The sequence below is a fragment of the Sus scrofa genome, chromosome 8 (assembly GCF_000003025.6).
Source record: "Sus scrofa isolate TJ Tabasco breed Duroc chromosome 8, Sscrofa11.1, whole genome shotgun sequence".
Taxonomy (NCBI): domain Eukaryota; kingdom Metazoa; phylum Chordata; class Mammalia; order Artiodactyla; family Suidae; genus Sus; species Sus scrofa.
The window spans coordinates 37,784,395-37,812,082 of record NC_010450.4 but is presented as its reverse complement, the minus strand read 5'-3'; the positions used below and the strand labels follow the sequence as shown (position 1 = coordinate 37,812,082).

The 27,688-nt window shown below is 43.4% G+C and overlaps 1 protein-coding gene across 7 annotated transcripts in view; it reads left to right on the top strand.

The window, feature by feature from the left end:
- The window catches only part of CORIN (corin, serine peptidase), a 280,415-nt gene continuing 253,583 nt past the window's right edge, over positions 857-27,688 (top strand). For 3 of the 7 annotated variants that reach the window (XM_021100573.1, XM_021100571.1, XM_021100572.1), the window contains exon 1: positions 857-3,098. In XM_021100573.1, coding sequence (XP_020956232.1) covers positions 2,823-3,098 — 276 coding nt within the window. In that variant the 5' untranslated portion in view covers positions 857-2,822. Of the gene's footprint in view, positions 3,099-8,226; positions 8,465-23,079; positions 23,209-27,688 lie in introns of those variants that run through there. The other 4 variants (XM_021100577.1, XM_021100574.1, XM_021100575.1 and 1 more) reach the window with 3 other exon arrangements.

Below are 27,688 nucleotides of genomic sequence, written 5' to 3'. Positions count from 1 at the left end.
GTCAGATGCTAACTCCTTCGAGCAAAGACAGTCCCATGTTACTTACAAGTATTTTTCCATAGATTATATACTTGTCTGTTTGTTAATGTATCTATTACACTCGGTTGAAAATTCTAAATTATATACTTGTCTGTTAATGTATCTGTTACACTAGGTTGAAAGTTCTATAAGGGAAGGAACTCAATTTTGTTTATCTGACAACTAACAAATCTATTTGTCAGTTGGGTGAATAGATAAATAGATAAGCCATGGGGCAGCAGATATGTTTTTATTTTTATTTTTTGAGATTGCTTTTTAAAAAAATTTTATTATAGCTGATTTACAGTGTTCTGTCTATATCTGCTGTACAGTATCTGTTTTAGCCACTGCTTTTCTGTTCTCATCCTGGGATACCAGCTTCTTCTCCAAGACACCTCTTTCTTGTTCTCAGATTGCCATTATTTATAGTCGTAAGCACTGTACTATGAAATGTGACCAAAATTTGATCTGTAAAATCACCCTTTCCAGGGGTATACTCACTACCTTTAAGTTAATTTTCCCATAAATCTCATTTTTTTTTAAACCATGAAATTAGTTGGATATATGCTTGAAATGATAGGCAATAAAAAATGTTAAAGGCCATGAATGTTTCTTTTTGTAAAATGACAAGTATTTTAAGAAACTAGATGGTTGTCACTTTAAGTTGAAAAGCACATGTAATACATTTTTTTTTAAAAAGGAATAATTCAAATAGGTCACTGAAAATTACTCTGAATCTTGGCATATTCAAATTACTTCACATGTTATGAGATGTCTAATATTTCTATGATTTCTTACATTGTAGAAATTTACTACAAAGACTATAAAATTAGCTGTTTTTACTCTGATCGAGTATTTACTCTGATACCTTTGGTAACTACAACTAGTTGGGTTTTCATGCTAAATCAAAGTTTTTCACACTATCAATGCAATCAGCTTTAGTTCTCTGAAGAGCTCTTGCACTGTATACTTGTGCAAGAGGAAGGACCTATATTCACCCTTGCTATCTCAAGTTCACTGATTTAGCTACTTTAATTTCATAGTTCCCATAGCACCTCCACCAGAGGGCAGAAAGTGGAAGCGAAAGGAGGTGAGATAGCAATTCTTACATGGCTTCAGAATGCCTGTGGAAACCCTTGGAGACCGAATCCAACTCACTCAGACTAGGGATTTGCTCAAGGTAGAGCTAGTGGACAAATTGCCTAGGCTCTTGATTTTCAGACTGGTGTCCCTGTGGTAATGACATGATATGTGAAGAGGCAGTACCTTAGTAAGAACACAATCCTGAAATGACACTGCCTCTGCAGAATCCCAGCTCAGCACTTGCTAGCTGTGTCAAACCTAGGTTGATTACTCCCTATGTCAACTATTGTGCTTAGAATATATTCTACTTTCTCATGTCGTTTCAGAAGCAAAATACCAATTCCCCCCCCTCCCGCCAATTTTACAAGTTATATCTTATACCCCACCCCAAATTATAATATTCAAGGAACGGGTGCCTGATACATATTTGTTGACTATACATGGCCTCCTTCAGAATAATGAAGCTGGATTTATTCAATAATCTCATGAGTAATTTTTGAAACTTTCATTAGCTCTTGACTGAAGTTGGATAAAAAAATTCCTAAGAAAAATGCAATGTAGTTTTTTTTTTTCTTCTTCCTCTTGCCAAACGTGATCACTATCTTGGACTTCAAATGGTAGTCTTTACCATTGTAAATACTTGCAGTACCCTCTTTGAGCTGCTGCTGAATGACAGAAAGGTTGTTGGCCCCCAGGGTCCAGCCTGTGGGTGTCCTCCACGGGAAATCACCGCTAGGTTTATGGAAGCAGGCTTAGGTTCTCCCTACAGCCTCAGACTCTCAGGCAGTTTCTTCAGTAAGCATGTAACAGAAAGCAAATTTCCATTTGCCTAACGCAAATACTGTTCGCCCTAGGAACGTAAGTTTTTGTTAGGATAACAAACTTGGCCTTTAATTGCCAGTACCTACAGTTATTTTCATTTTACTTGGCTACCTCTGGCCAAAAGAAAATGGTCTAAGGTGTGATGAGATTCGAGAGAGCCCAGAAATAAAGCCTTTGCTCCTAATTACCCTCTCCCACAGCCCAAGCTTTCAGATTTCAGCTCCTTTTGGGTCTGCGGGTCACGGGGCGGGGAGGGGGGGTGAGTATGGGAGTGGGGATGGGTGAGGGGACCAGCAGCCGGATTGGCTTCCTCTCTGCCCCCGAAGAATAACTTCTTTGAATGCAAAGAGGTGGGGTTGTGGGGGATCTGGCGTTAAGGGTTCTTATGGGTGGGACCCAGAGACAGGAGTGAAGGGAGGGAGTGGTCCGCGGGTGGGATCTGTGGAGCAGACAAAATGTGGGGCCCCTGTCCCTTGAAGTTCAACTCGTCTCTTCCTGAGCGAAAAGCAAGGCATCCTTAGTGCCTCTCCCAGGGTCACGTAGAAGAGAGGATAGCAACCAGGATAACCGTGGACAGCGGGAAAAGCGAGACATGTTCTCCACCAAACCGTCTCATGCCCTCGCTCCGGAAGAGCGCTGCCGCCCAGCCGGGGTCCCGGAGCGGGTAAGATCCACGAACCGCGCTCTGCCACCAAACAGGTCCGATGACCTCTCAGTCTGGATGAATTCAGGGTCAATCCCTCCTGTCCCGCCCCCTCCTTTCCTCCGGTGCCACCTTCTTCCCCTGCTCTCGTGAGCTTCGGCTTTCCCAGCCTCACACTCAGCGCCCTGCAACCAATTCTTCTCCCGCGCACGGTCCTCCACCCGGGTTCCCCAGCGTCCAGGACCCTCCCACGGTCATGGGTAGGGTTTCCTTTAGCGCTCGAGTCCGGTCGGTCCGGAGACCACGCTCTCCTTGCCAGGGGCGTTGCCATATCCCCTGTAGGGGCGTCCTCACTGTCCCTCTTCCACCCGGCGCTCTCCACGCATCAGGTGGACTCGGCAGCGCCCAGGCACCTGTGGAGGCTGCTGAAAGAGCCGTCGGAACCAGCCTCTCGAGGGTCCACGGCTCTGCTGCGCCAGCGTCGCCGGCGCCCAGCATCTGGAAGGACGGTGCAGCCTCGCCTGCCCCAGACGTGAGTCCTTTCCCAGCTACGCGCACCTGGGTCTCCGTCCTTCCTAGAACCCGGACTCGCGCGCCGTTCCCCCGCCACCAGTGGACCAGCTGAGCGTGGGCATCCCAGAACGGGTCTCACTTGCAGGTTGCTGGGAACTCCGCGTCCCCTTTGCGCGCAAACTTTGCGGCGCTTACCCCTCAGGCACACCGGGCGCCGCCGGCCGTCAGGGGGCGCAGGTTCCACCTGCTCCGGGTTTGGAGGGCTCTGATCCTGCCTTGGGAGGGGACAGAGTTGCCTCTTGCTCGAGAGGGGAAAGGTAGGGAGCAGCACCACGGAAGGTCCGCACTGGCCTGAGCACCCCCAGGAACCGGGTCTCTTTTGCGCTGCTCTCTTCGGTGTCAAGAGGGTCCTGGAGTCCTCTCAGTGTTGCGCGGAGCCCGGAGCCAGTGACCACTCTCCGGGCAGGGACGCAGGGCTGCGCGGGTGGGAGGAAGGTGGTGTTGGGTCAGATTCTGCGGGGACCCTTCCCCAGCTCCTGTGGCCGGCGTCCCATTCTGGATGCCATCCACTCAGGGCCGGTGGATGGCGGCATCGGCGTTTTTGCACTGCTGGTCATTGCGGACACCGAGCCATCTGCGCTGGGAGCTGCTCATCCCGGAAGCTGCCCGGCTGGGTATTCCTGCGGTCGCTGTCCCAGCAGTTCATAAAGGCGAGCTTTCCTCACGCGGGAACTTCCGAGAACAATGCACTGCAAAGATCAACTCACTCTTGAATAAGACTACGACCACTTGTCTGTGCACATTTGCAGTTTGTAGGGGTGCGTTTTTTTAGTTGTTCCTCTTTTCTTTGGATTTTTGGTAAAGTAATTTCCTAATGGAAGCAAAACTCTGCCAAAGAATACCACCTCCAGAAAGGGAGCAAAGTCAGGGCTTACTGGTGATCTTTTTCCAAAGACGCACATTTTAGTTGAAGGTGTTGAAATGAAAGGTGTCACAACATATTAATTGTGGGCATAACTCGGAGAGACTGAGAAGCAATGCGTTTTTTAAAAAAATTATAAAGTCAGTTTTCATCACAACATTCACCAGCTCGTTTGTATTATTTGTTGTCAATGTTTTTGTTGTGTGAAATTACACTGGAAATCAGTCCCCAGACCAGGTTCCTGGGATTGAGAGGTTAGACTAAGCTGTCTGCATAGACATGTCTGAGTGCTGGGCTGAGCAGTCAGGTTTTTCCATAGAATTTTTCCCAGGACACTGAGAGTTGCACTAGGATGAACTATTTTTGGGGTTATTTGCATGTGGAATCACATAAATCTCAAAACCTCAAAATACTGCAAAAGCTTTATTTAAGAGAAAAGGACTCTTTTTCCCAGACAGTTCCTTGCAGGATAGTAGTAACAGTACAGTGACAAAAGACTCAGTTAACGTTTGGGGACGCGAAAGAGACAAATAAGAATTGCTTCATTAACCTCAAGTATATTTCCAGGAATGGTGAAACTTTTTTAGAAGATGCAAAATTAATTCCATTAGAAACCTTCCTTTGGCATTCCCTGGTGGCTCAGCAGGTTAAGGATTTAGTGTTGTCACTGCTATGGCACAGGTTTGACCCCTGCCCTGGCCCGGGAACTTCCGTACTCCTCAGATTCTGCCAAAAAAAAAAAAAAAAAAAAAAAAAAAAAAAAGAAAGAAAAAAGAAAAAGAAAGAAACATTTTTCATAATGCTGCAGAAATCTTAACAGGATAGCACAGCAGGCATTGCTGCCTCCACCACAAATCAGCTATGGTTTTGTCTTGGGTGGGCCATATTTCCCACCATGGCTTCCTCTAGATTTCAGGACTTGCTGGCCCCATTGCCCTGCAAGCCCCTCACTTGCCCTTCTCCACTGTTGGGGGGCAATCAGGAGACCCGGGGAGAAGCTAAGCTGAGTGAGCATCGTCACTCTTTGAAACCAGTATTTTCAAATCTCCATACTGTTAATGAGGTTCTCTCTTGCTCAGTTTTCTTCTGTCTCTTACTTCTAGCTTCCCTTGAGGTGAAGATCTATGGTCTTAGGGTTTCTGAGTGTCTATGACTGGGGGCATGGAAGCTCCCTGAGGACCAGGAAAGCTGGGATAGAGAAGTTTTGCCTACGGGTTCCCATTGTGGCTCAACCAGTGAAGGACCTGACATTGTCCCTGTGAGAATGCAGGTTTGATCCCTGGCCTCTCTCAGTGGGTTAAGGATCCCGTGATGCTGCAAGCTGCAGCGTAGGTCGCAGGTGTGGCTCGAATCCAGTGTTGCTGTTGCTGCAGCGTAGACCTGCAGGTGTAGCTCTCATCTGACTCCTGGCCAGGAACTTCCATATGCCAGAGGTGTGGCTGTATAAAGAGGAAAAAAAAAAAAAAAAAAAGAAAGAAGTTTTGCTGAATGTATCAAGGAAGAAGGATTTAGTTAATGTGCCACTTTGGTCTTAGTAAGTGAGTCATGCCTCCTGCTCTTACCTGATTAAGTGGAATGTGGGGCTGGCTGTCCACAGTGTATGATTCTTATGGAATGCTAGATCCACACTAAGCACCCGGGAACCCTCAGACTTAACCTGTTCTGCGAAATCTACTCTCACACACATATGTACACACATATGCACACACACTTTTGTGTTTCGGACTGTTCAGAGAGGGTGGGAATGGAAGGCATCACAAGAGTGAAAGCTGCTGTGGATGCCGGGCTTTGATGGGTACGGTATGGATTTTTGACACAGCCAAGTTCAGATCTCTTGCTTGAGGTCTTGAAAGCTGCAAGGCCCTGGCAAGTCAGGAATCTTACTGAACCTTGATTTCCTCATCCAGCCAATGGGGATACCACTGACTATCAATAAGGGTGCGGTGAGGACTAAGGAAATCAGTATGTCCTAGAGATAATCTACATGATAGTTGTACATTCTATGAAGGCTCCCTCACCTTTTTTTTTTTTTTTTTTTTTTTTTTTTTTTTTTGCTGGTGGAGCCGGTCCCATCTCAGATTTATGAGTCTCTTAGTTTCCTCCCCACATCCAGCCTTCTGTGACTCTGTGCTCACCAGTGGAGTAGCTGCTGGCCGCATGTGGGTATGTAACTAATGTGGTTATTTAAATTAATCAAAATCAAATCAAATTAAAAATTCAGTTTTTCAATCGGAGCACATTTCAAATGCTCAGTAATCACATGTGGCTGATAGCTACTGTATTAGACAGTGTCGGCAGAACATCTCCTTCACTGAGGAATGTGCTCTTAGTTCTAGAACTTTCTTTGACTTGAGTGATCATTGGACGAGCCTTCTTTTTCTCTTAAGATTGGTTTTGTGTAGCTAAGTCACTTCTGTTGTGTCACTGCCAGGGCATTTGTTGAATGGAAAATGGCCGTTTATAATTTATATAATTACAAAATGAATTATATATATTTATACATAATTTACTATAAGTCAGCCAACAAGTGTGTATTAGTCACAAAATCCTTAGATAGTCTCTCCTCGGCCTTGATGATTTTTGCTATGTCTCATTCTTTCCCCTTCAGAGTGAGCTTTATGGCTGATGATGTTCCTGCTTTTAGAGCAGAAACTCTGATTTAATAGAGGGAGGCTCTTCTCTCCCCCATATGCCATTATGTGTTGTACCACTTTTCACTAGAATGGCAATACAGATCTACTATGACTTAAAATGGGATTATATCCCAGTAACCCTTTGTAAGTTGAAAATATCATAAGTTGAAATGCATTTACTATACCTAATACAGCTTAGCCTAGCTTACCTTAAATATGCTTAAAAAACCTACAATAGGGAGTTCCTGACGTGGCTCAGCGGGTTAAGAACTTGATTAGTATCCATGAGGATGAGGGTTCGATCCCTGGCCTCGCTCAGTGGGTTAAGGGTCTGGCATTGCTGTGAGCTGTGGTGTAGGTCGCAGACACAGCTCAGATCTGATGTTGCTGTGGCTGTGGCTTAGGCCAGCGGCTACAGCTCCGATTCAGCCCCTAGCCTGGGAATCACCATGTGCGGTGGGTGTGGCCCTAAAAAGACAAACAAATAAACAAACAAAAAAAAACCTTCAATAGCCTACAGTTAGGCAAAATCATCCGACACAAAGCCTATTTTATAATTCAGTGTTCACGATGTTCAGTTAATTTACTGCATCAGTAAATTTCAGTAACTTATTGAAAGTGAAAAATGGACCAATCATCTGCATGCAGAATGTTTTTCAGTGTATCATTTGTTCATGGTCATGATCGCCTGGCTGACGGGGGGGAGCTGGCCCTGCCCCACATCACAAGAGAGATTCTTTCAGCATTTCATTAGCCCAGGGAAACATTGAAATCCAAAATTTAAAGTACAGTTTCTACCAAATGCATATTGCTTTTACACCATCATAAAGTAGAAAAATTGTAAATTGAACCATCATAAGTTGGGGGCTGTCTATACTGAAATCCATCACATATGGAGGTTCCTGGGCTGGAGGTCGAATGGAAGCTGCAGCTGCTGGCCTGCGCCACAGCCACAGCAACACCAGATCCGAGTCACATCTGCAACTGGCAATGTAGCTTGTGGCAATGCCGGATTCTTAACCTACTGAGAGAGGCTAGGGATGGAACCCGAATCCTCAGGGAAACTATGTCAGGTTCCTAACCGGTTGAGCCATAATGGGAACGCCTCATAATCCTCTGAAAGTGTTTAATTTATTCAAATTTGACACTAAGACTCCCCCTCACACTCTCAGACCTCTTATTGAACTTCTCACCATTTACAGACCATGTATTTTCTTTATTTCTTTTGATTATTTTCTGTCTCTTCCTATGCTGGGATATAAGCTTCAGGGAGGCAGAGGTTTTTCTTTATTTTTTGCTCGTTTCAAGAAGACTGACTGGCACATAGTTTGTACTTTTTAACCATCTGTGAATGAATGAATATACAGAAATGTATTTGAAACTAGCTAAGATAGATGCTAAATTAGTTTCCTAGGGCTGCTGTAACAAGTTACCACAGACCAGGTGGCGTAAAATACTTGAAACTTATTGGCTCACAGTTCTGGAGGCTACAAGTCCAAAATCAAGGTGCCTGCAGGGCCATGTCTCTTGAGAGCTCTAGGGAGCCCCTTGCTAGCCTCTGGGGGTTGCTGGCAGTCCTTGGCGTTTCGCTTGTGGCTGCATCCTTTTAAGCCCTGCCTCTCGAGTCACATGCTCTTCTTCCCTGTGCTTCTGTGTTCTCTCCTCTTATTATGACACTGGTCATATTGGATTCAGGCTCATCCTAATCTAAGCTGATGTAACTAATTCCAAAGGCAAAGACCCTCTTTCCAAGTAAGATCACATTTTGAGGTTCCGGTGGACATGAATTTTTGAGGGAAACTCTTCAAGCCAGTACAGATGCACAGATAGGTAATCCTTTCTCTGCCTTGTGTTTATTCTGTTTCTGGGACTTTGCTGGATCTGCTTTAGAGCATAGTCCATAATATTTATAATTCTTAGAGGCAGACGATCACTATGCAAGTTGGGAGATGTGTGTTTTCTGTTGGGGGGTGGAATACATGGGTGGGCTCCGTTTAGATTGCTGAATCAGCTGCCCTTTCCTGAGCTTGCCCCTGTCCCCATCCCTGCCTCTGGTCTCTCCTTCTTTCTGTTTGCTCAGAAAGAGCCACTGTTGTCCTGGTGTGTCTGTCTGCCGCATCCCTGAGCTTTCTGCAGAGGTGTTTGCCTGGCTCTGAGCTCTGCTGAAGGATGCGCATAAATTATGTTTTCCTCTCAGCCTGCTGGCAGTTGTGCCCGTCAGCTCACCTTACAGCAGCTGTTTGAATATATTCCGGCTGTGCATTTCTCCATGTCCAATCCATCAGAGTTGGTGGTGACAAGGGCAGTGTCAGTACCTGATGGGGCTAGCTGGGGATCCAGGGTGGTCCTGGAGGTGATCCGTCTGGCTATTCAGTATCAGTGCTGAAACTTGCAAGCTGCTTTAGAGGACATCTGCAGACAAGGGCCAACCAGACACCAGGCTGACTTAGGAGCAGGGTAGAAAATATAATAGTGGGCTGTGAAGATCACTTTGGTGCCTCGAGTTTGAGCTTAGCCCAGGTCCCCTTTAAGCCTTTGGGCTGACAGCATTTAAAATGTACCTTTTGGGGCATTCCTTTCATGGCTCAGTGGTTAACAATCCCGACTAGGATCCATGAGGATTCGGGTTCAATCCCTGGCCTTGCTCAGTGGGTTAAAGATCTGGCGTTGCTGTGAGCTGTGGTGTAGGTCACAGACGCGGCTCGGATCCTGTGTTGCTGTGGCTGTGGTGTAGGCTCGTGGCTATAGCTCCGATTGGACTCCTAGCCTGGGAACCTCTATATGCCACAGGTGCAGTCCTAAAAAACAAAGCAAAATAAAATAAAATGTACCTTTTGTTTCCAGCTCTTGGGAGAGTTTTAAAGAAAAGTCCTTCTGCAGCTATGTAAGTAAATGACATCAGTCTCTCCAAAGCCCTGAAGGTCATTCTGCAAAAGCATCACCGCAGCATATTAAAGGTTGATGGCACCAGGAAATTGCAGTCTTGGGGTCCATGCATTCCATGAGAACTGGACAGTCTCTGTGAACAGTTCAATGTGAATTTTTCTGGCTGGGGCAACATAGCACCTCAAGAGGTTAAGAGCCACGTGCCAGAATAAAATAACTTCAACTTATAAGTGTTCAACTACATAGCCCTGACAAAGTGAGGAGTAGATTTGTCCATTTATTCAACACACATTTATGTGCCAGGCACAGTACTAGGCACTTGGGATTTGCCAATGAACAAAATAGAGATTCATGCCTGTGTGAAGCTTCGTGTCTAATCAGGCAGTGAACAGTAAATTGGGAGTAGAGGGGGAGAGCTCACTGTCTAAGTAGCCTGTCTTCTGTCTGGTGCCCTGGGGTGAGAGCATATGAGATAAAAGAACCTGCTGGGAGTTTCAGAACTCCGGTGCCTTTTATGTGTCTCCAGCTTGCAGTCCTGTGTGTGATCCTGTGTTTACAGATCTGTGCTTTTTGTCCTCTTACCTCAAGCCAATTAATTAATCTGGTACTCAACTGTTGAGCCCGTTCCCTTTTCCCTCTCTGGAAAAACCATGTGGGATTTATTGACAGAAGTTGTATTGGTCTTAAATATGGCACTTTTCCTGAGGATTTTCAAGGATTATTTTGACTGTACATGATTTTCACCTTCGTGTGTCTATTTCAGAATCTCAACATGCAAGCAAGTTGCCACTGCTCTATAGCATGGTTTGGAAATCAAAGCTGTATGATTTTACCTAATATTTTTCTGAGACCCTTTAAAACGATTTTGTCCAAGTTGAATGAAATCAGCAATGGTAGCTCTAGCCTTTATCTGATCCCAAGTTGCTAGGAGACTTTACAGAAGTCAGTGAAACTTTTTGATCATCATGTGTAAAATGAGGTAGTTGGATCCTTTTTTAAGATTCCACGTATAAGGGATCATATAATGTTTGTCTCCCTCCGACTAACTTCCCTTAGTAAGATAATTTTTAGGTCCCTCCATGTTGCTGCAAATGCCATTATTTCATTCTTTGATATGGCTGAGAACTATGCCATTGTATGTATGTACCACATCGTCTTTATTCCTCTGTTGATGGACATTTACTATTTTTAGGTTGCTTCCATGAACTTATTTAAAGAACAGAAACAGACTCACAGACTTTGAAAGATGTGTGGTTACCAAAGGGGACAGGTGGAGGGAGAGAAGAGTGGACTAGGGGTTTGGGATGGAAATGTCCTAAAATTAGGCTGTGATGATGGTTGTACAACTATAAATATAAAATTCACTGAATTAAAACAAATGAGGTCGTTGGATCAGACACTCTCCGAGGCCCTTTCTAGATCTAAAAGCTGAGGTTTTTCACGTTGCAGAGAAAATGAGCAGCACATTGTATCCTTTGCCTTTTTCCTTCCATCCTCCCTTTGCCGCAGTTGAGAAGGGCTGCCTGGGTGAGGGGCATCCTAGCTGACCTTGATGTCTGCTTCCCTCATTGTGAGTCTTTGCCAGTTCTTCTCACAGTGACCTCTGCCAAAGTGCAAAATGCAAAGCACAGAGTTCAATTCCAGGGAAGACTGAGAGGAAGAAATCTGCTGGCCAGAGCCCAGGTTTGTCTGGGGCTCCCTTCTCTGGCTATGAGTCAGATCTGAGCATTTTACCATTTCACCTGGGCATACAGCTTATGGGTGGTGAAAGGGAGAGACGGTCCGGGGTGTTGGGGGCCTTCCAACAGATGGTCCAGCATCAGGCTGGAGCTAGGTACACACACCTCTGGGTGCAGCTGAGGAGTTTGACACAGGGTAAAGGCCTCGTCCTTAAATACCTACATAGGATACACACCCCTCTGAGTTTAGAGTTAAGAAATTAATAATAATAATGATAATGATAATAATGTGTTCAGAATAGCGAAGGAACAGACTTCTCAGGTAAAGAGGGAGAATTCTGGGATTGCTGGAAAATTTAGGAAGATTGGATATAAAATAACTTAGGAAGTAGAGTGAGCCTCATTAAATCAGTAAACCTGACCCAGGTTAGGCTTCAGGCAGCCCTGGGTGCTGCAGCTCACGGTCCTGGCTCTGGTTCTTATCCATCACTTATTAGCTGGATGCTCCTCCAGCAAGTCAATTTCCCTTCAGTTTCTTCCACCGAAGAATGGGAACAATACTCCTTCTGCAGGGTGTGATGGAGGATTCGGTGAAATAATGCTTCATGAAAATGCTTTGTAAGTGGCTAGATAATTTGGGGGGGGGTTATCTGGCAGAGAATTTTATTGTGAACATCCCTATATGATAGTCCTTTTGATTTGAAATATCAATTCTGTGTAGTTAGTTGCTCTCCCTAGAGGAGAAGGTTGAAAGGAGAAATGTGGTTTTTAATGTCTAGGCTCCCTTGTACCTATGGTAAGACAAAAAAAAAAAAAAAAAAAATGAAATTTAACATCACCGTGCTTTCTTTGTGGGCTGTAACAGCATTGTCCAATGGAAATATAATGCTGGCCACAGGTACAATTTAAAATTGTCTTGTAGCTACATTTGAAAAAGCAAAAGAAAATAGATTAATTTTAGTAATATACCTTAACTCACTCTATCCAAGATTTTATAATTCTCATGTAGGATCAATATAAAAATTGTAAATGAGGAGATCCCATTGTGGCTCAGCGGATGAAGAATCCGACTCATATCCATGAGGATGTGGGTTCAATCCCTGGCCTCACTCAGTGGGTTCAAGGATCTGGAATTGCTGCAAGCTGCGGTGTAGATCGAAGATGTGGCTTGGATCTGGTGTTGCTGTGGCTGTGGTGTGGACTGGCAGCTGCAGCTCTGATTCGACCCCTAGCCTGGGAACTTCCATATGCTGCAGGTGTGGCCCTAAAAAGAAGAAAAAAGATTGTTAGTGAAATATATTTCCTTATTTTTTTCATACTAAGTCTTCAAATTTCAATACTTTTATAGCATACCCTTACTGAGATGAATCATATTTCCAGTGCTCAATAACCACCTGTGGCCAGTGTCTCTACCGTATCAGACAGTACAGGCCCGTAGAGAGTGTGGTAAGTTGGATAATGGACCCCCAAATATGTCCACGTCCTAATTGTGGGAACCTGTGAATGCTGCCTTGTGAGGCAAAGGGATTTTGCAGATGCAATTAGTTAAGATCTTGAGATGGGGAGATTATCTTGAATGATCTGGGAGGAGCTGATGGAACCACAATGCCCTTATTAGAGGGAGGCAGGAGGTCAGAATTGGAGCAGACGGTGGTGAGATGATGGATGGAGAGAGGTGCTCTGAAGATGCAGGAAGGGCCACTGGCCAAGGAATACAATACAGTCAGGCAGCCACTTAAGGCTGAAGACAAGGCAGCAGATCCTCTGGTCAGAGCCTTCAGAGGGAAGGAACCTGGATGACACCTTGACTTTAGCCCGGTGGATTTTGGACTTCTGACCTCCAGAAATGTAACTGAAATACATTTATGTTGTCATAAGCCAGAGCAGTAATTTGTTACAGCAGCCACGGGAAGCAGATTCAAGACGAATACTCTGATCTGATTCCTGAGACTCTTTGGAGAAGGATTTCTACTGTCTGCATCATCAGCAGGCTTCCCCACAGCTGGGCCAAGGTACCCATTCCTGGGGATGTGGCCAAGGACTGCCAGCCTCCCGGCACGCTGGGGGCTGTTTCTTACTCTGACTCCATTGCAGCCTTTGATCACAAAACTCAGCTGCTATCTTGTCACTGCCCTGGAGGATGAACAGAGGAGAAAGGATTTTCTCATTAGGGTAAGGTACACAGGAGGGAAAAAAAAGGGCTTAGGAAAAATGACTGACTCTCTTTACTATCTGCTCAATGTCTTTGTCAATCTAAAAATGTGCTAAAAAAATAAGGTCTATTAATTTAAAAAGATATCCTGCCAGTCTTGCCCTGGGTTTGATAGGGATAAAGTATTGCTCTTATACTTTTAATCTAGAAATATTAGTGAATGTGTGGTTAGGCTGGTAATTCTCTAGGTTTAGTGCACCTGAGAATCACTTGTGGGGCCCAGTGTAACACGGATTGATCACTGGGTCCCACTCCCAGAGTTCCTAATTAGTAGATGGGGCCCCAAATTTGCATTTCGAATAAGTTCCAGGTGACACTGATGCAGCAGGCCAGCAGGTGGGCAGGTGGGCAGGTAGATCCTGGGAGACCCCCTCTGAGTGGCCTGGGGGTGGGACTTCCGGCCTGGCCCACACCAGGAGGGTGCAACACTGTTGCTAAGATGCCCTGTGCGAGCCTCTCCTTCTCCCACCAGCACACACAGAATCTTCTTCCAAGGTAAGTTGGGTGGTCTTGCTAAAAAACTTCAGGGCGGCCCTGCTCCCCTTGCTTGGCTCTGTTTTGGGTCTAAAGTAGCTGACAATCCCGAGATCCCCGAGTCTCAGCTAAAAATACCTCCTTTGCCACAGGCCAGCTGACTACTCAGATTTCCCAGCTGTGTGAATCCCTAGATCTGGGGTTACCCCAGTGGAAAGTCTATAAGCAGAAAATACCAGGTTAAAAAAAGCTCTGGGGAGGCCCCTGGCAACCCTCACACCCAGCTGCCCCCTTGGGGTGGCCAGTTCCGGGGGTGGGGGGGGTGGCGGGGGGCAGTTGGCGGGGGTGGGAAGATCAAACCTGAAGGTTGTTCATTTTCCTTCTGTGGGAGAAATCTGCCAAACTTTAGAGACCTCTTTCTCCCTGGTCCCTCTCTCCCCCGGGTCTTTGTGGGTTTTTTTTAATGAATGAATTTGGTTTTTTCAAGAACTACAGTTCAAAACTTGGCCGCACCTGATGCTTGTTCTACCTGTTACTGAACAACAATAAAGCTGAACTCCCAATCTTCTCAAAATTAAAACAAAGACAAGCCTTTACACAGGTGTCCTTGGTGTGAAATGACCTGCTTGGAAGGAGCAGACTTGTATGTGCCCCGATCAGAGGTCAGGGTCCCTGGTGACAAGCCCAGGTCGCCTGCTGATTCCCGCCTGCCACCCACCCCCCATGGCACCCACAGCTTTGTTTGTTGTTTTAACTTCTTCTTTTTTTTTTTTTTTTGGGTCTTTTTGCCATTTCTTGAGCCACTCTCGCAGCATATGGAGGTTCCCAGGCTAGGGGTCTAAATCAGAGCTGTAGCCGCCAGCCTACACCAGAGCCACAGCAACGTGGGATCCGAGCCGCATCTGGGACCTACACCATAGCCCATGGCAAAGCCAGGTCTTTAACCCATTGAGCAAGGCCAGGGATCAAACCCGCAACCTCATGGTTTCTAGTCGGATTCCTAGTCGGATTAACCACTGCACCAGGAACTCCTTTAACTTCACTTCTATCAGCTGAATGTCACAAAGAGAAACAGAGATGCTCTCTGGAAGTCCCGGTTGCGGCTCAGTAGGTTAAGAACCGCCCCCGCCCCCCAGTGTCCCTGAGGTTTTGGGTTTGATTCCTGGCCTCGCTTAGTGGGTTAAGGAGCTGGCATTGCCGTGAGCTGTGGTGTTGGTCACAGGTGTGGCTCGGATCCTGTATGGCTGTGGCTGTGGCATACGCCAGCAGCTGTAGCTCTGCTTGCACCCCTAGCCTGGGGACTTCCATATGCCACCTTAAACAGCAAAAAAAAAAAAAAAAAAAAACCAAGAAAAAAACCTCTCTGGATAAGAAATGTATGCTCCTAACACTATTCTCCAATCATTTTGTGTCAGAAACTCCTAAAAGCTGGCACCTCTCTCCCCTCCTTCCTTAAAGAAAGCTTTCCCAACAGGCAAGAAATATCTTCTTCTTCAAGAAAAATTACTTATTCTCCCTGTGGGAGGAAAACAGATCCCATGGGATAACTATTTTAATTTTTTTAATTCAAATTTTAAAGAACTTTTCATTATTTTTTTAGTTTGTAAAAGCAGAGTTTTCTTTTAAAATGTTTGTTGTTTCTCCACTCACATTTCTGTAAGACGAAGGGAAAGCATAACGAAATATCTAACTTGGCCTTTTCCACCTTAATAAGGTGCTGTCTGCTGTGCTGTGAGGCATGGAACTAGGTCAGCGCTGATTGGAACTAATGAGCACAGAGCTTCTGTGATGGTCTGGCCGCTGTAGCATAAAACAGTAAACATCCACAACACACATCCTCACAACCTACGGCATAAAGTAGCTGAGAAGGCAGGGATCCAGACCTCCTTGTTTGATTTCTCTTTTAGATGTTTTATAAGTGAAGAAAGAGTGAAAAAAGGCTAACATCGAGTGCTTTCTAGAGACCTTAGACCTTTGGGTGATTTCTCCTCTTCCAGAGCAACTGAGTCTGGAATCTGGTTGGTGGAAGAGCAAGGTGGCTCTTGAGATGCCCCAGGGGCTGCTCAGTGGCTCAAAGCCCACCCTCAGTTAGGACAGCATCGCCATGGAGGTGTGGCTTGTGGGGCGGATGGGAGCCCAGGCAGGGTCAGTTGGAGGTGAGGGGGATTGGGTAGGGTGGGGGGTATGATCTGAGCAGGATGAGGAAGATGTGGATGCGAGGGAGGTGGGAGCTCCAGCAGGGCGGGTGTGGCACCCGCATGGGGGATGGGCGATTCTTTACAGAGTGGTAGACTGATCGAATAATTAAATTCAGAGCATCCAGGTTTCCGGTTGTTGGGAAAAAGGATTTACAAATATAAAAATGCAGAAGACTAGGTTTATAGCCCTGATGGGACTGGAATTGTTGATATGGGTATAAATGAATATACAGACAACATATAGCGCTAGATATAGAAGTGAATATAGATGTGAATGTCTGTATGTACGTGTGTACACACACAGGGGCACACGCTGTGTAAGCACACCTCCCCTCCAGCTCTGTCTGCTGAGAGAGGCTGGGAACAGCCACTGAGCTAAGAGCAATGAGCACACACTGAGTACTAAGGGGCTCCCAGATCTTGGTTTGTATGTATGTATGTCTTTCATCTTTTTAGGGCCATAGCTGTGGCATATGGAGGTTCCCAGGCTAGAGTCGAAACAGAGCTGCAGCCACTGGCCTACACCACAGCCTTAAAGCAGTTGAGAAGGCTGCGAGATCCAGACCTCCTGGTTTGATTCCTCTTTTAGATGTTTTATAAGTGAAGAAAGAGTGAAAAAAGGCTAACATTGAGTGCTTTCTATGGACCTTAAACCTTTGGGTGGTTTCTCCTCTTCCAGACAATGCTGGATCCAAGCCGCATCTTTGACCTACGCCACAGCTCATGGCAATGCCAGATCATTAACCCAGTGAACAAGGCCAGGGATCCAACCCGCATCCTCATGGGTACTAGTCAGACTTGTTGCCACTGAGCCACAACAAGAACTCCAAGATATTGGTTTTTAAATACCATTTTCTTCAAAAAGAAACCAGGCTCCTTGGAGAAATGTCTCATTCCAAGGGTAAGACACAGAAAGTACAAGATGAGTCCAAAATATCTTGTTCCACAAAGCTAGGAAGTGCTCTAAGAGTGATGTGACATAGAAGCCAGCTCAAATTGGCTGCCCCTGGCCAAATGGAGGGCAATTTGAACTTCAACAAGTAACAGTGGTACAGATGACAAAGCATTGAATAAAATAGGAAACAGAGGGTCCATGCATATGATAATAAAAGAGTAAACTGAGAGTTTTAAGGGCTGTGATATTTATAGAATTTCAATATCTTGCTACAAAATAATTACTGATTATATAGATGGTAGGAGAGAGTAATATTACAGTGATATTGGCAGACATCGTCTTTACCATGCGATTGGTGGATTATCATCAAGAAAGGGACAAATTGGTGGGATGCAGTAAGAAGACTGTTGTATTACTTTTGAGATGTTTCTGCTAAAGACATTGGAGTTTAACTTAAATCACAACGAAGGAACATTCTATAAAATAACTGGCCTGTGATTTCCAAAGGTGTCAACGTTGTGGAAGTGGAAGGGAGACTGAGGGAGACGAAAGAGATATGAAAATTAAGGTGTAATACGTAAATTCTAAATTAGACCCCTCTGGATTAAGTGGTGGTATTGGGACTGTTGGCAAGACTGGAAGGGGTTCTGAGAATTAGATGGTAGCAATGTATCTATCAATGGCATTTCCTCTGATTAAGTAGGGGAATGTTCTTGTTTGTAGAGGTAGCATTCCAAAGGGTTAGGGCATCCAGTTAGAAACTTAGTATGCAGCAGTTCCCGTCGTGGCGCAGTGGTTAACGAATCCGACTAGGAACCATGAGGTTGCGGGTTCGGTCCCTGCCCTTGCTCAGTGGGTTAACGATCCGGCGTTGCCGTGAGCTGTGGTGTAGGTCGCAGACGCGGCTCGGATCCCGCGTTGCTGTGGCTCTGGCGTAGGCCAGTGGCTACAGCTCCGATTCAACCCCTAGCCTGGGAACCTCCATATGCCGCGGAAGCGGCCCAAGAAATAGCAACAACAACAACAACAACAAAAAAAAAAAAAAATGATGAAGGCATGTCACAAGGACATGGGAGCCAACTTTGGACACCAAAAAAAAAAAAAAAAAAAAAAAAAAAAGAAACTTAGTATGCAATGTTTCAGAAAAGAATCTCTTTGTATTTATTGTACTTGGAATTTTGCTATAAATATGTAGTTGTTTCCATTTTTTTTTTCTTTTTAGGGCTGCACCTGTGGCCTATGGATGTTCCCAGGCCAGAGGTTCAATGGAGCTGCTGCTGCTGCTGCTGGCCCACGCCAAAGCCACAACACCAGATCTGAGTTGCATCTGTGACCTACACCAATGCTCACAGCAACACTGGATCCTTAACTCACTGAGCAAGGCCGTGGATCGAATCTGCATCTTCATGGATACGAGTCAGGTTTATAACATGCTGAGCCACAATGGGAACTCCTCAAATTTTTTAAAAAGAAAAAAAATAAATAAATTTTACTTGATAATTTTAGGAGATTAAAAAATTTTTTTGTTTGGATTTACACCAACAAAGTTTATTTGCAATCACCAACCCTTTAGCCACCTTTTATTTTTAGAAGTACATAATTAGTATAATACACAATTTATTCTTATATTTCCAAAAGGAGAATATTTTCAAACTTCCGCTACTGAAAACAAGGTTATTTATGATCATGTAACTCACAATTATAATTCTTCATTGCATTTTCTTTGGAAAGGACAAAAGTAGTACATCAAGATTAGCAATTATTGAACATTTAAAAACATCTTTTCATTAGGTTAGTCTATCTTAATCTGGATCCAGAGATTTGCCTTTTCTTAAGCAAATTAGATACATCTATATAATATTGTACAGGAGTTCCCATTGTGGCACAATGGGTTAAGAACCTGACTAGTGTCTTTGAGGATGCAGGTTCTATCCCTGACCTCTCAGTGGGTGAAAGATCTGGCATTGTCTCAAGCTGGGGCATGGGTCACAGATGTGGCTTGGATCTGGTGTGACTGTAGTGTAGGCGGGCAGCTTCAGCTCTGATTTACCCTTAGCCTGGAAATTTCTATATGTTGCAACTGCGGCCCTAAAAAGAAAAAAAAAATATTGTACGTATTTTGAAACATTTATCATTTGTATGTTTGGTTTTGTTTCAAAGTGAAGACAGCTTTAGCACTGGAAAGAAAGTCAAGAGAATTGACAGATGTTTTTCTTTGCGAAATACTCTACAATGATTTTTAAAATGCTCTATTACTTGGGAATACTAACTGTGAAAAGATGTCAAACAAAATTAAAAAAATATGATGGATGGACCACTGAGATCTGTACTCTCAAAGCCTTCTTTTTCTTTCGTCATCAACATCTTATAATTTTAAGAAATGTTGGAGTTCCTGTCGTGGCTCAGTGGTAAGAAACCTTTCAGCGTAGGCCAGCAGCTATAGCTCTGTTTGGACCCCTAGCCTGGGAACTTCCATATACCATGAGTTTCGCCCTAAAAAAGACAAAAATAAAGCAAAATAACTTTAGGAAATGTTAAGTAATTCTCAACATCATAAATATTACAATTTGCACAGTTTATAATATACATATTAACATATTAAAAACATTGAAAACCATCAGTGGAAAGAATTTGGGAATGTTAATTATTATGGCTGAGATCATAATTCTGGTAATTCAGTTTTGAGTGCCTTTAAGTAAGAATTCATTAATATTCCTCATAATTGAAGTATTTTCAATATCAGACCATCCCTTCTTGTAGTTAAGTTGAACGTGTTTTTCGTTTCTTTGTTTTTTCTGAAGGATAATTGATATACAATATCACATAGGTTACCGGTGTACAACATAGTGATTCGCAATTTAAAAAGTCATACTCCATTTATAGTTATTATAAAATATTGGTTACATTCCCTGTGTCACAAAATATATCCTTGTACCTTTTAATTCCCTACCCTCCTACTGCCTCTCCCCCTTCCCTCTCCTCACTGGTAGCTACTGGTTTGTTCTCCATATCTGTGAATCTGCTTCTTTTTTGTTATATACACTAGTTTGTTGTATGTTTTATTTTTATTTTATTTTATTTTATTTCATTATTTTATTTTTGTCTTTTTGCCTTCTCTAGGGCTGCTCCCGAGGCATATGAATGTTCCCAGGCTAGGGGTCGAATCGGAGCTGTTGTTGTTGGCCTACCCCACAGCCACAGCAACATGGGATCCGAGCCGCGTCTGTGACCTACACCACAGCTCACAGCAATGCCAGATCCTTAGTATAAATTTGGTGCCCAAGCCTGCTCGTGAGATAAGCTTGGAATGTTTTATTTCTCTCTCTCTCTTTTTTTTTTTTTGTCTTTTGTTGTTGTTGTTGTTATTGCTATTTCTTGGGCCGCTCCCGCGGCATATGGAGGTTCCCAGGCTAGGGGTTGAATCGGAGCTGTAGCCACCGGCCTACGCCAGAGCCACAGCAACACGGGATCCCAGCCACGTCTGCAACCTACACCACAGCTCACGGCAACGCCGGATAGTTAACCCACTGAGCAAGGGCAGGGACCGAACCCACAACCTCGTGGTTCCTAGTCGGATTCGTTAACCACTGCGCCACGACGGGAACTCCGGAATGTTTTATTTTTCAAAAGAGCTTTTCCCTTTTTTTTTTTTTTAATCTTTTAAAGAGACATTTCTTAGTTCTTTCCTTGGGCTAATTAAGAGGAATTTTTGCTAATCCCCCTCTCACTGAGAATGTGGTCCCCTGAGCATCCTGGCTTGATTCAGGGATCTCAGCGCCAACCCTCAACCTAGACCTTTTCTCAGGTTCCTTTCTTGGTATCCCAAACCCAAGCCCCAAGTGCATTGGCCCTATTTGAGGGTTCAGTGATCCATTCCTCCCCTCTTCCCTAATTGCGAGGACTCTTAGCATCAACTTTCATCACTCTTCCTGCTCTGGATTTCAGTTTCCCTGTCTTTTCTTGCCCCTGGGGATTTATCTCTCTTTCTTGTGAATGCAGCTATAGATTCAAATTGGCCTTAACAATAGTTGAAGAAACCATAGGTAGTTAGATTTGGAAAAGAGAACATTTCTGGAAGGGAGGGATGTGGCACTTGCAAGGAGCCCCCACTCTGGGCTCTACTTTTGTACTTTGTAGACAACCCCAAAAAGAAACTATCTCCCTGGCCTTGAGGTGGCCAGAGCGGGTTCAGCTGGGGTCTCCTGGACTGTCTGCAAAAATATTGGGAAGTAGTCTATATTTGATAGGACTCTATTGGATTATAACGCTCAAAAAACTTAGCCCTGGCTAAGCCAAAGAGGAAGGTTTATCTTAGGTTTACTTGTTGTCTCACAGATGCTCAGGACAGGAAGACAGGCCAGAATGATGAATTAGAGGCTGGTGGCAACTGGTAAATGATAATACGCTGAACTGTGGGTATTTAGTGCCCATAGATGACACACAATGTGCCTGTGGTCTTTGCTTCTGGTTCAGGACCTTGTGAAACTCTTCACTAGGTAAGATTGATGGGATGAGTTTTCCTATCCCCATTGTCTTTCACATTTTCTCTGATTCTCTTCTTGTCCCTCCATCATTGTCGTATCCCTTACTAGGAATGGTTGTTTCCTTATATTAGAGTCTATATTACCAATGATAAGGATATTTTCTTTCCTAGGATGTTTTCGTCTCTGTTTAAAAACCTCCCCCTCCCCCCCCCGCCACCGCCCCTGCCAAGTAAGACCTAGCTGAGCTTGAAAGCCGTCAGCCTGTTTCTTAGTTTGGTTATTTTTCATTTATATTTCATGTAGGTCCAGCACTCTTTGCTGGCCTTGCTTTTAGGTTCTCTTTGCTTTCTGGCCATCACTTTATTTCTAAGTTTCTCTTCTAAATCTCTTTTCCCAGGGCTCCCATAGTCAGAAATATGAAATCCTAGGTTTGCCAGAAACTTCCATGTCCAAATAAACCTGTCTACCACTATCCTCCTGAGTTGGTTAATTTCCATCCAAAATGTGTTCTGTCAGATCCTCAACTAACCTAGGCTTGGACCCAATCTGTTATGGCCTGTCCAGCCGATTTCATCTTTGCTGTGTATTCCCTTATTTCTGATTCTACCAATTTTCAGTAAGAGATGCAATACTTATGTACCCACCTGTAATAACTGTGTCAGGCTGAAACTAGATGCTAACACATTCTGAAAGAATATGTTATTTTGATATTCTAGATCTTACCTGTCCAGTATATCCAGATTTCCAGTAGCTGCTCAACATAGCTGTCTAGTTTCAAAGGCATTGTTCCCTGATTGTTCTTGTGGTAAACTGCCTATCTGCAGCTTGAAGAAACTTTCAGGAATTCCCATTGTGGCTCAGCCGTAATGAACCCAACTAATATCCATAAGGATGTGGGTTTGATCCCTGGCCTTGCTCAGTGGGTTAAGGATGTGGCATTGCTGTGAGCTGTAGTGTAGGTTGCAGATGTGGCTTGGATCTGGCGTGGCTGTGGCTGTGGCGTAGTCCGGCAGCTGCAGCTCGGATTCAACCCCTAGCCTGGGAACTTCCATATGCTGCAGGTGTGGACCTTTAAAAAAATGAAGCTTTCAGTAATTTATCAGATCTTTGTCTCCCATGGGGGTAGTTCATTCAGTTATGCTTTTGCCCTTCCTCCTCTGTTTGATTTCTTTGGGTTCCAGGCATATATTATTATCTAGTAAGCACCAAGAACAATTCTCCTTTCTAATAGTCTCTTTATAGACCTAGATGTAACTTTCTCTGTCTGGACCTTCAGAATCACATTTTCTCCTTCCTATCTGTTCAGCCTGTCAGTTCAAAGCTCAGTCTTTCTCTTAAGGAAATCTGTCTCTTTATTCAGCATCATCAATTTGTAACTCTGAAGATAATACTGAAGTTTACTTTTTCAAACTATCCCACATCTCCTTTGACTTCCTGAGTTAAACCACTCCTGGAGAGACAGAATGTTCTGTTGCACAGGCCTTTTGAATTGCCTTTTTAGCTCTAAATTTGAGAAAGTTTTTATTGAGTTGTGTTCTTGCTTTACCCCAAGAAGATGGAATACAACATGATCAAGGCTTACATTTCTTTTTCTTTTTTTCTTTTTCTTTTTTGTAGTAAATCCAACCACCTTTCCCTGACCAAATCCATGAAATAGACCTCTCAAAATCTAGAACCAGCACCAGAGTTATTTAATTAACAACTTAGAGTGAATTGGGTCCACGTGATGGAGAACCTTCAAAACTTGTGAGTGAGCCTCATGCATGAGGTGTTGGTTGTTAATTTCCTTCCATGGACCTGAATGCAATTTAACGATGGGGTTTTTTTTTTGTTTGTTTGTTTTTTTAGGGCTGCACCTGTGGCATATGCAATTAGTGCAATTTAATGATAGGATTTCTTTTGTCTTCTTAAGGCTGCATCTGAAGCATATGGAAATTCCCAGGCTAGGGGTCAAATCAGAGCTGCAGCTGCTGGCCTCTGCCACAGCCACAACAATGCAGGATCTGAGCCGCATCTGTGACCTACACCACAGCTCATAGCAATGCTGGATCCCTGACCCACTGAGCGAGGCCAGGGATTGAACCCGAATCCTCATGGATACTAGTCAGCTTCATTACTGCTAAGCCACAACGGGAACTGCCTGAATGCAATTTAAAACAGCATAAGAGAGCATGGAATTTGGGGCAGCCTTTCTTCAATACCTATTCTCAAACACAAGTAATAAAAACTAGAAATTTACATCTACACCAGGAGAACTCATGGATCTCTGTTGTTTTGTAGTTCCAGGCAGCACATTTTGTTCTGCTCACCTCCAGGAACTATAAAGTTTTGGTACCTCAGCCTTACCTGAATCATTGAGCCAAGCTACACCTGGGTAGCTTGAGATAGAGGCCACAGAGATTGTCCAAAGTCTAAAATCCACATGGGCTAAGCTTGGTACAAGTCCACCAAATCTTTAAAGACTCATGTGCTGCCTACCCAAGAAATAGTCACCCCATGAGTATATATCCCCAAATATACCTTACTCTTCCTCAAAATTCCTGGTTCACTGGAGCATGTGTTAGGTTTTGAAGACCTAATAAATTATACCTCTTTGATGTTGATTGATTGATGTTGATGTTAAAATTCTGTGCTCTTTCATGTGCGAGGTAGGGTGATAGTCACAATTAAAAGACATAGTGTTTGGGAGTTCCCTTAGTGGCTTAGCGATTAACAAACTCAACTAGGATCCATGAGGACACAGATTCAACCTCTGGCCTTGCTCAGTGGGTTAAGGATCTGGCATTGCCATGAGCTGTGGTGTAGGTCGCAGATGTGGCTCAGATCCTGCATTGCTGTGGCTGTGGCTGTGGTGGAGGCCAGCAGCTGCAGCTCTGATTTGACCCTTAGCCTGGGAACTTTCATGAGTCGCTAGTGTGGCCATTAAAACAAAAAAAAAGACATAGTATTTGATCTCCAAAAACATACTGTCTTTCTGTGGAGAAGAGGCGTATGTTCTCAGTGTTTAAGACCTAATGTAAGTTCATGCCTATAGTGTGTGGGAAGAGGTTGCTTACTTAGGATTGTGTCTTGCATCCTGAGCATAGAGCTAACCATGCAGTCTGTGTTCAATAGATGCTTGCTGAACTGCCCAAGTGCTTCTCAGCCAAGAAAGGTCCTACCCTTGGGGACAGGTGGAAATAACAGAGGACCTGTTAGTCGTCACAGTGTCTGGGCACAGGGACATTTACTGCTGGTGTTTGGGGGTGGTCAGGGATGCCAGAAGTCCTACCTTATGTGAGAGGGTCCCATCAGTGAAAAACCATCCTTCTCCAAATGTCAGTGATGTTTCCCTTTGGCCTCCCTCCTCTATCAACCAACACATGTGTTTTGAGACCCATGGGAATGAATGCGCAAGAAATATTGTTGTTTTATCTTGGTGCAATGTCAAAATTTATATTTTCTTTGGAACATAACAAGCTCACTGAGTGTGTCCTACTTTCCCTGTCCCGGTGGTTGACTTTTTGTCCTTTCTGCACACCTGTGTTACTGTTCTGTTATAGGTTTTTTTTTTAATTGAAGTATTGTTGATTTACAATGTTGAGTTAATTTCTGCTATACATTAGAATTATTCAGCCATATATATATATATATACACGCACACACACACATGTCCATATTCATTCCCATATAGGTTATCACAAAACATTGATTATATCTCCCTGCGCTATATATCAGGTCCCCAGTGGCCATCCATTCCATACACAGACGTTTGCATTGCCAATCCCAAATGCCCAATCCATCCCTACCCCTTCACCCTGCCCCTTTGGTAATCATAAGTTTGTTTTCAAAGTTTGTGAGTCTGTTTCTGTTTTGTAAATAAGTTCATTTGTATCATTTTTAAAAAGTCACATATGAGTGATATCATATGATGTTTGTCTTTAACTGTCTAACTTTACTCAGTATAATAATCTCTAGGTCCATCCATGTTGCTGCAAATGGCATTATTTCATTCTTTTTAAATGTCTGAATAATAGTGCATTGTATATATGTACCACATCTTTGTCCATTCATCTGTTGATAGATATTTAGGTTGCTTCCATGACTTGGCTTTATAAATAATGATGCAATGTATCTTTTCCAATTATGGTTTCCTCCAGATATATGCCCAAGAGTATGATTGCTACATCTTAGGGTAGGTCTAGTTTTAATTTTTTGAGGAATCTCAATACTGATCTCCATATTGTTTCCATCAGTTTACATTCCCACCAAAAGTATAGGTGGGAACGTAAACTCCACACCCTCTCTGGCATTTATTGTTTGTAGACTTTCTGTTGATGGCCGTTCTGACCCGTGTGAGGTGATATCTCATTGTAGTTTTGGTTTGCATTGCTCTAATAATTAGTGGTGTTGAACATCTTTTAATGTGCTTTTTGGCCATCTGTATGTCTTCTTTGGAGATGAAGTTGCCGGTGAGGTTTTGTACCAGGAGGTAGCCTGTCAACTCCTGGAGGGCAAGGCTGTCTTTCTCATCTTTATATCCCCATAGCCCAGCTGTGCATGGAATAGGTGCTCAATAAGCATGAGTGGAATAAACCTAATTAATGAGATTTTTAACATGCAAAAAATATAGACATGTTTTGAAATGGAAACCTCAACACAGAAGGTCTCTATATTTTCCACCTAGAATATTCATGAAATAGAGCAAAGCATATGATGAATGTTAGGTTTGGAATCCACCCTTTTGCTCCAGGCATTTAGAAAGATATTGCTCCTTCATCTAACACATAAAATCCTTACTTTTTTTTTTTTAACTGTAGGATTCCTTTCAGCAGGTAGGTTCAGTAGGTTAACTGTTTTCAACATCTGTTTATGTTTTACTTTGCATTGAAATGCCTGAAATGAATTGTTTTAGAGCATAAAATCCATTTTGTCTCGTATGCATTTGCTGATTATTTTCAGCTGTAGAAAGTATTTTTGTTCTCTGCTCACTTTGCTAATCTATTTCAATTTTTGAAAGTCACAACATTTCCATTGTTATTGGATCAGTGAGTCAATTATGTTTCTAAGATTTGCACAAATTCAACAACTTCCTTAAGTGCTACATGAAAAATAGGTTTGGCCTCATTGGGAAATCTGTTGAGGCTCCTCTGGGTTATGCCATAGCTTCCTTAGAAATGTAGTAACTTATAATCAGCATGTGAAATTCAAAAAATTTTAATGAGTAAATGTCAAATATTTAATTTCCCTGGGGATAGCTGACCCAACCTTCCCTGCCCCCCACCACGACAGTCTCCATTGTTTCAAAAATACACTTTAAATAAAAATGACCTTTAAGACTCACCAGTATATGCAGAAAGAGTTCTGATATTGTATGTCTTAAAAGGAATCTTTTATTAGTTCAAGACTTGTGTCTGCTGTAAAATGATAACATTGACATAGTTGATATTGGGGGCAAAGTCATCTCAAAAAAGGATGAAGGGTCTTATTTATCTACTTTGTCTGGATGAGGAGAAAGAAACCTGCTGTTTCTTTCCAAGGTCATCTCTAGTAACTATCACAGAAATCTGACCATCCCACCTGCCTCTGAAGAAATGGGATTTACCTTAAAATATTCTCCTTGCCTTTGAAAGCATCTCCTCACTTGAACAAAAGTTGTAACTTTTCCTCCAGGGAACAATTGAAAATTCTACCTACAGGACTCTTAAAACTTTCTCAACCTGAAACATTGTTATTACCATTCTTTTTCTTTTGTTTTGACTTGTCACTTTCATTTTATTGTTGGAATATTTGTGGTTGAAGCAAGATATTTTTTATCCCTTATTTGCAGCTATGAAGGTATGGTTGGGACAGGGCGATGGTTTTGTATGATTTTTGGTGGTGGATACAGTATTGCAGAATTGCTTCTGAAGCATTCTAGTCTTCTTTCTCATACCTTAGACTTTGACTAAACAATGCTATGCTCAAAACAGAAACACAAAATTGATGTGTTGCTGGGATATTGAATTATTATTACCTGGTCTTCTTGACGAGAGAAATATTTTGTCAGTATCTAGTCTCCATATTGAACAAGCATTCTAGATGTGTGAATAGGAAACTTAGGGGAGGACAATCTGCTGCTTGTTGTTATTATGTTAATTTTCAAAGGAGAAAAATGTGGACAGGATTGGCTTACAGAACCTATGTTCTGGTGTGAATTGAGTAATTTTCATTTTGAAAGAGTACATGAGTTTTTTGAACTTTGTAC